This window comes from Sinocyclocheilus rhinocerous, unplaced genomic scaffold (assembly GCF_001515625.1).
Source record: "Sinocyclocheilus rhinocerous isolate Xijiao unplaced genomic scaffold, SAMN03320098_v1.1 scaffold453, whole genome shotgun sequence".
Taxonomy (NCBI): Eukaryota; Metazoa; Chordata; class Actinopteri; order Cypriniformes; family Cyprinidae; genus Sinocyclocheilus; species Sinocyclocheilus rhinocerous.
In genome coordinates, this window is record NW_015655565.1 from 745,809 (window position 1) to 754,558 (window position 8,750).

The following is an 8,750-nucleotide window of genomic DNA, read 5'->3' on the forward strand; positions in this document are numbered from 1 at the left end:
CCGGGCCAGAACTGACTTCTCTTTCACATTTATCGACCAGTATGCACGAAATACGTCAGTATATCATCATAAACACAGCCGTTTTTTTGTCTTAAGTGAACGTAAACAGATGAGAAAGAAAACGCATATGTAAAGCCCCGTTCACACCAAGAACGATAACTATAAAGATAACGATATTAGCGTCCACACCAGCGAACGATATCGTCTGTTTATTCTAAGCGCACGCTCGTCTGCTCGTTTTATCGTTCATCAGCTGGAAAAAAATCGTTTTGAAAGTGATTCCAACGATATCGTTCCTCTGTATCGTTATCGTTATAGTTGTGGTGTGAACTATGCTATTCTTTAATATTGAGAAAGATTTTTAGAACTATATCTTTATCGTTATCTTTATAGTTATCGTGCTTGGTGTGAACGGGCCTTTACACTTTATTTGCTCTGTTTTATTCTGTGAAACCTTACTACGTACATGAAATAACTGTTTTATAAAAGCAATAAGCCCGTGAAGCCATGGTTTACAGTGAATTTATAACAGTTAAGGGGGTCGTGCCTAACAACGGCCCTTAGCTGTTATAAATTCACTGTAAACCACGGCTTCTTGGGGCTTATTGCTTTATTATAACTTTTTATATTGTATTTATATTTCTCTTGGTGTGCAGTGCTACGAACGCGTGAATCATGACTTCCTGAAAAGCGATCACCCCGCTGTGACTCGGGTGCAGTGCACTGACAATGATGATGCGTACATGGGTGGTCTCTACAAGAACCAGGGCAAACTAAAGGACCGCGAGAGCGGCTTTGATGAACAGAGACTCAGCTCTGACAGCGGTTACATCATTCCTCTGCCGGACCTCGACCCACTGTCAAATGAAGACTATAGCAAAAGGAACCGCCACAGGTAGCCCACCAATTTACATAACATTCTCACTCTGATGTTAGGATGACGATTCATAAGGATTTTGGACATATACACTATCAATAAAAGTCTGGAGTCAATAAGTTTTTTTTTTTTCTTAATGAAATTATTACTTTCATTCAGCTAGGATGCATTAAATTGATCAAAAGTGACAGTAAAGACATTTACAATGTTACAAAATATTTATATTTCAAATAAATGCTGCTCTTTTGTACGTTCTATTTTGCAAAGAATCCTGAAAAAATGTAGAATGCTTTCCACAAAAAATATTAAGCTGCACAACTGTTCTCAACATTGGTAATAATAAGAAAATATTAGGATCATGTGACACTGAAGACTGGCGTAATGGCTGCTGAAAATTCAGCTTTACCATCACAGGAATAAATTGCATTTTAAAATATATTTTCAAGCAAAATTTATTCTGGAAAAAAAAATATTTATATAAATTAGTGTTTGCTCTTTTTGTTTAAATTTGCATTTTTAATGTTCATTTGCATTTTCAACAAAGTCATGCCCATGGAGTCTTTGAATTGCTGAATTGTCTTCTCTTTTTCTCTGTAGCTCTCAGACGTCGGAGGAAAGCGCAATAGAGACAGGCTCTAGCAGCTCCATGACGAAGCGTGAGGGAGAGACCCTGGAGGACATCACCTTGCTGGACGAGATGTGCTTGGACTCAGGAGAAATGGTAGAGGATAGTTTCCTGTGAGTGAAAGCTGCAAAGAGTGTGAGAGAGAGAGAGAGAGAGAGAGACAAACATTCCTCTGATTCATTCCAAGTTCACAGATCTCTCTCTCTGCATCCTTCTGCCATATTTTCCTCAATTCACTTTCCTGGAGCCTTCAGAAAAAAAAAAAAACTGATGCATGAATGTCATAGATTTTTTTGGGATTAGACATCGCCCTCTACAGGTCTGGAGGAATGAGCAGTGCACCAAAGGACTCCATGAGAGCTCTTGATGAGCCTCAGTGAGTGTTTAAGTGACTCTACTGGAGCAAAGACCAATGAGGAGGCGAAGTGGAGGACATATTTGTTTTGTATATCATTTCTGTATGTTTGCATTGTGTTTGTGTATTGTTTGAGTGGATTGTATGATCTTTATTTTGACGGGCATTCCGAACAGCAATATAAGCATGTCATTTATAATCATATCAATGGCCTGAGTGGTTTCACAACTGCTAAAAATGAATCCATCTGAGCTACAAAAAACCACTATAGACATTTAAAAACCAGCACAACTGAGTCAAAATGGCCTCTATTTTGGATCAGGCCTACTTTTTCCCCTCACTCCCACAATTTTACAGGATTTAGTCCACCAACTAAACAGCACATATAGGTTTAATGTAACTGTTCATATATCGTCAATGTCCCAATAAGTGTGGCAGTTTGAATTTTATTTTTGTACTGGATAGTTTTTGTTTGGATAGTGTGGATATATTATTTGTGAATACTGGGTTGGGTAGGGAGAAATTATAGTCCTAAATAATAAAAAAAGGTCAACTGTGTTTTGACCTGTGAGTCACATGTATTTTAGTGACTTCAACCTTTGTAAGATGCTGATATGTCACTATTTAAAACATGTTTATGTCTGGCCAAAGTTTTTACCGAACTTTCTGATTTTATATCTATTTTGTCAGTCTGAGGCATTGCTGATTTTCAAAGCTATGCTTTTGTAAAAGAGGATTCAAATGAAATGGCTTATTTCATGAAGTTTCACACATCATAGTTTTTGAATAATGTACTCCAGTGTAGTAATGAAGAAAGACTTTGCGATTCAGTGAAATTACTTGCTCATGTTTAAAAGTAGGTACCTTTTTCTGTTTCCTCAGATTCTGCTCCAAGTTTTACCTTCCTGTTCATTGGATTTTATATGTGAGCATTAAACCAAATAAGATAATCGAGATAATCATGCCCTGACAGACATGGTAGTTTGCTGCTTGTGAAGATTCATGTGACCTCCCTAAAACAAAGCAATTGAAAATCATGGTGTAGATTTAAACATAGCCAAATCCTGTAGTCTTGACGCATCTTAGTGACACATCATTTAGATTTTTTACTTTGATGTTATACATCACTGTTCATTGTAAATGTGTATCAGGACTTCAGCATATCACTGCCTGCCCTCATCTTCACCCTCTACTGTGGTCTGTTTCACGGGCATGTCGAGAGGAGATATATATTAAAACTGTTGCACTTTTTAAAACTCTTCTTTTTAAAAAAAATATTTTAGTATTTCTTTATTCTGCTTTTCTTATGTGTGTGTGTGTGTGTGTGTGTGTGTGTGTGTGTAGACTTTCGAAATGTGTCTATGCTTAAAATGGAAGGTAAATGATTTCTAAAGAGACAGTGGAGTGAATGTTCTTGTTGTGCAGGAAGAGGGGAAAGGAGGAGAGTTATGAAGTATATTCTATGGTACAATATGTGTAATTCTAGGTAGTTATTCCCTTAAAAAGACGTTATTCTTTTGCTATAATATGCATAATGTCCATGTACATTGAAAAGATTTATATTTCAATAAATGAGATTTAATGGACTATGTAGTTTGTTTGTTTGTTTGTTTGTTTGTGATTATTTATTTTTGAATGAGATCTCGCATTGATAAAACACAAGTTTTAAACTTCATCACATAATGTAAATAAGTTGTCACAGAATAAGAATATGTGAATAACTCAATTTTGACAAAAATGGCAGCTAGAACCTTATAATTCCAAGGTGACGATTTATTTCACAGAAATTGACTATCAATAAAATAAATCCACTGTATATTCACTGTAGTAAAAAGTGTGGCAACTAGTCCCGGTCTCGCCTACATATGTTGCAAATTTTGTAAGCAGTATAAGTTAAATATCAAGTGTTCTATTAAAGCACGATGTTGTAGTGAGACCATGTGGCCACTAGAGTGCGCAGTGACATCACCTGTAAGTGTGTGTTTGCGTGAGTGAACGTGTGAGTGTGAGCGCGCACTTTTCTCTGTCTTTTGTCTGTTTTTTTTTTTTATATTATCACAGCTGGAATTCTAGTGGCGCAGCCTTCTAACCTTGTGATAGTAAAGTTAAACATTGAGTGAGTTTCTAGTTTTACAACAACAGGATATGCAAATGTGTGGATTAGGATAGAGAACTTGAGAGAGAGTGTATGATAGATGTGATATGGGTGCTGTGAAACGGTGTTTATTTAAAGGTTCAATGGTTTGAAAGTAGTCATCCCTAGGCCTACTTGGAGAGAACCCCTTTAAAAGGATATTTTTGAAGGGGCACCGGAAATAGGGATGTACAACTGAGATGCAGAGGACAGGAGACAATTTGTGTTTTTTATTATTATGTATGTATTTTTTGTTTCATTATTTTGTCCAAACAGATTTTATTTCAAGTGCATAGCCTGTGTGGAGAATTATGGAAGTTTATCAAGGTCTGGTGGAAAGTGTCCAGTGGCTGCACTTGCGTAAAGGTCATCGTGAAGGGCCCTTTGCAGCAAGCTCTTGCACACATTTTAGATAGGAATGTGCTATAAGTGATGCTTGATGATATTGGTTTTTAAAGGGCCCTGTGTAGGTGTTCAAAAACCACATTTTGATTTCAGCCTTAATCGCTTTTTTGCATTGTGACTTGGTTCAACACTGAAGAGGATACTACAACCATAAGGTCATAATATTTTCCTCACCTTAACTTGTATAACATAAGGTGAGGTGTATAATATAAAGTTATTTTTCATTATCATGCTGCATTACTTTTTTTGCATTATAGTGTTATGTGACCATTGATCCATTGTTACAAAACACATTATGGACTGAGTGGAAAGCTTAAAGTAATAATTAAGCCCAAAAATAAAAAAAACTACTGAAAATGTACTCACCCTCAGGCCATAAAAGATGTAGAGTAGAGTAGAGTAGAGTAGAGTAGAGTTTGTTTCTTCATCAGAACAGATTTGGATAAATTCAGCATTACATCACTTGCTCACCAATGGATTCTCTGCAGTGGATGGGTGCCGTCAGTAGAGAGACTGCTTCCTCCAGTGATAAAGTCCATCACCTGTCATCCTCCCACATCAAAATCCAACCAGCATGTTTGTTTAATACTGTTTTGGACTGTTTTCCCTTGGTGGTTGATCTGTGCGTATTTCTCACCTGATTCAGACAAGACAACTTTTTTACTGGATGGCCTGAGGGTGAGTACATTTTTAGTAGATTTTTATTTTTGGGTGAATTATTCCTTTTAAGACAACTGATACGTGGAAGATTTTGGTAACTAATCAAGTAACTTTATAATCAAATTGGATGTGAACAGAAATCCAGATCTCACAGGTGAGTTATCTAGCTTCAATAAACTACTGAATATGAGCTCAGACAGTCAATCTGCAAAACTCCAACATCCACAATATTATGAAAGACAGCAAATTATTTGTATGATTCATTTAATAATTCTAAATGTCCCTTATCATTTTTATTTATTTATTTTATTTATTTTAAACCACTCGTTCTTAAAGGGATAGTTCACCCAAAAATGAAAATTTGATGTTTATCTGCTTACCCCCAGGGCATCCAAGATGTAGGTGACTTTGTTTCTTCAGTAGAACACAAACAAAGATTTTTAACTCAAACCGTTGCAGTCTGTCAGTCTTATCATGGAAGTGATGAGCTATTCCTTTAAATGTCAAATTATTTGCAATACCAGTGTTATGTGCAAAATCAAGAGTGCTCTCATTATCAATTATTTTTCTGAGGCTCAGTGCAGTACAGAGTCAAAGGCACTGAAACTGTCTTTAGCTGCTGTAATATGAAAATAAATTTCTGTTTTTGCCTTCCAGGGAATGGGAGGTCCTTCCAGCAAACCTGTGCGTGTGTGCGTATGTACATATGCAAACTGCAAAGCTGCATAGTATCACTTGACAGTTCTATGCAAAATAGAAGCCGGTGAAAGATCATGTAAACAGGGTGGAAGAAGTATGTGTGAGAGAGAGTATGGGAATCAACCAGAAAGAGATGGAGATGTGTTTTCAAATAGTGTTTTTGTATGGAAGCCCATCCACAACTTTGGTAAATCATAATTATTAAGTAAAAAGTAAAAAATTACGACATAACGATAATTATGAGATATAAAGTCATAATTATAACATAAACTGAAATTATGACACAAAAAGCTGAAATTAGGACAAAAACAATTTTGACATAAATTGAGATAAAATAATTAATAAATATGAGATAAAATGTCAACATGAGATACTAAGTCATAGTTATGATAAATAAAGTTGAAATTGTCAGATGCTAAATCATAATTATGAGATAAAAGTCAAATCTCATCATTTCAACATTTTATCTCATAATTTGACTTTGTTTTCCTTATGTGGCAGAAAAGAACTTAAATACAGTCCTTTTCATTAATAGAAATTAAAGACTGATATGGTGGCCAATCAATCTACTGTACTTTTCATGCTCAAACTGCTATATTTCAAGACTTGCCCAAAATACATCAACAAATATCTCTACACCCAAAAATAAATCAGCTACATCAAATGAATCAGCTACACCCAAAAATAGTCATGTTAGCCACACCTATGTGTCTCTCATTAAAGTGGGGATGAAAATCAACTGTGTATATATAATCTTAAATTTTTTTTTACCATATCTACTTGATGACAGTTATACTCCCACCTAATTGTTCATTCGCTCAACAGTCATCCTGCCTTCCCGGCCCAGACCTGCCTAAGGATGACATCATCACTGAAAATAAAGCACAAGCTAGTTCACTTAGCTCTGCACTACTTGTATAGCTAAACAGACAGTATGAGTGGGTGAACAAGTAAGTTCAACAGGTCTTGTAAACCTAACCTCACCATGTGTGTTTACCTGCCAGCAGTACTGCTGAGGATTGAGCTCAGCTGTCATTTATTTATGAGACATTTGCATGTTCAGTCGTGTGAAGATTAAAACCTACAAAAGAAAACAATCTCAGCAAGAACATTTGGACCTATTGATTCAAATACTGTAGGCCAATGCCTGGTGCTTTCTCACAAGTGTAACACATATGAAAGAGCACACAATTTAACTCAATCCGTGGAGAGCAATGAAGTGAAATAAGATATTGGTTTGTTGTGCTTTATGCGAAAGCAGTGGGGTAGAATTGAATTTATGATGTATTTGGCTACAGATGCATGTGAAGGATAATCACATTAGTAATCTCTCAGTCTTTCAGGTGTAACTGAATCCTCGCTTTAATAGCGCTGCTCTCTCCTCACCTCTCATCACTTAGCTCGGTCAAGAGAATATCGCTCAGTGAGGGTTCAGATGGGCTTTTGTGCTGTGTTATTCGTCTTTGGACCCCGCAACCTCCCCGGAGCCCGTCTCTCGTTACCAGCCCGTCTCCATGGCCCGGTGCTCAGACCGCTCTTGTTTTTTGAACAGGGTATCGCATCTAGATTAAAACGCCATTTCTGTAAGTGATACCTTGATTGATTTATCACTCAGACAATAACAGCCGCAACAAAATACAAATTATGCATTATCTGCCTCTTAAAACTGAAGGCAAACATTTATGCTGATAGACAAATATCCAGAAATTGCAATGAAATGCACATATACCTCACACATTTCAGATGGTGATGATCAACAAATGGTAATCCAGTAAAAATATGAATTCTGATCTATATGACAGCAACCTGACAATGACAAAAGCATAAATTAAAATTAATTAAAAATAAATGAAGCCAGTAAAATGTAAAACAATGATAATTAAAAAAATAATAATAATTACCACAAAATGTTTTCAAGTTGCAATGCTGGGAACTTGCACAATATTGTTCAACATAAAGTTGTTTGTTCAGATGACTCAATTTGGAAAGTTGGGAGAACATTTGGACATGTGAGCATCCAAGTAAGGTAAACAAAACAGCTTTTGCTAACAACATGTTTAGAGTATTTTTGTTCATTTCACACAAAATAATAAACTGACTCCTCCTACTAAAAAAATTATTTGTTCAAACTACTTTTTTTACATTTGTTAGGAGAACTTTTCAAAAGTTGGATTTTTTACAGAGCATACATTTGATCATATTTTCCAGTAGGCATACATTATTATATGTATACTCTATATGGAAGTACTTGCCAGCAAATGACTGAAATGAGTCATTACGTGTCAGTCGAAATGTTGTTTTAACTATACTGATGACTTGTTTTCACAGCATTTCTTACGGATACTTGATACTATTAATCCATAATTGCTCAGTAAACATTATTAACCTTTTTTTCTACACTAATCCAGTCACAATAAGACATGTTGGCAGGTAAGAAATGTTTGGCCAGTTTTCAGCAGGTTGTCACCTGCACTGTAAAATCTAATTAGTTGGGCTTACTTAAAAAAAGCATGCAAACCGATTGCCTTGAAAAAACTAAGTAAAGTGAAAGAGGAATAGTATGTTGTACTGACAAATGCTTAGTTAGTATAGTTTACTTACACGAGAGTTCTAGTAACTAAAAAAGAACTGTAGGGGGTACTTTATCCTTTCATTTAGGTTTACTCATGACTTAATATAGCTACTCACTGACTCCCAGAGTGCATTGCAGTATGAATAAATTATACAGTTGCTTTGTTTTACAGTTGTTGATTTTATTTGCCAATTTTATTTGCTGTCTTGTGTCAGTAGCAGCACAACAAAAAGAGCAAATAAAATGGTTATTGTTACAATTAATGAAAATAAATGAAATTGAATTGTTACCATTGTTGTGGTTCACGTGCTGAATGTTTAAGTCTGTGTGTGACTTCAGCATATTACCACACACTATTTAAGGAATATATAAACCCAAATTAAACCATCTCAGGATATTTATGAAAAAAGAAATTTGATAAAG

The 8,750-nt window shown here is 35.6% G+C and overlaps 1 protein-coding gene across 1 annotated transcript; it reads left to right on the forward strand.

Moving 5' to 3' along the window:
- The first annotated feature begins 648 nt into the window (after positions 1–648).
- LOC107718394 (platelet-derived growth factor receptor alpha-like) lies at positions 649–1,621 on the forward strand. The gene is made up of 2 exons (XM_016525451.1): positions 649–895; positions 1,475–1,621. The coding sequence occupies exons 1-2, from the start codon at positions 744–746 to the stop codon at positions 1,617–1,619; spliced, it is 297 nt and encodes a 98-aa protein (XP_016380937.1). The 5' UTR covers positions 649–743; the 3' UTR covers positions 1,620–1,621.
- The last annotated feature ends 7,129 nt before the right edge of the window (positions 1,622–8,750 follow it).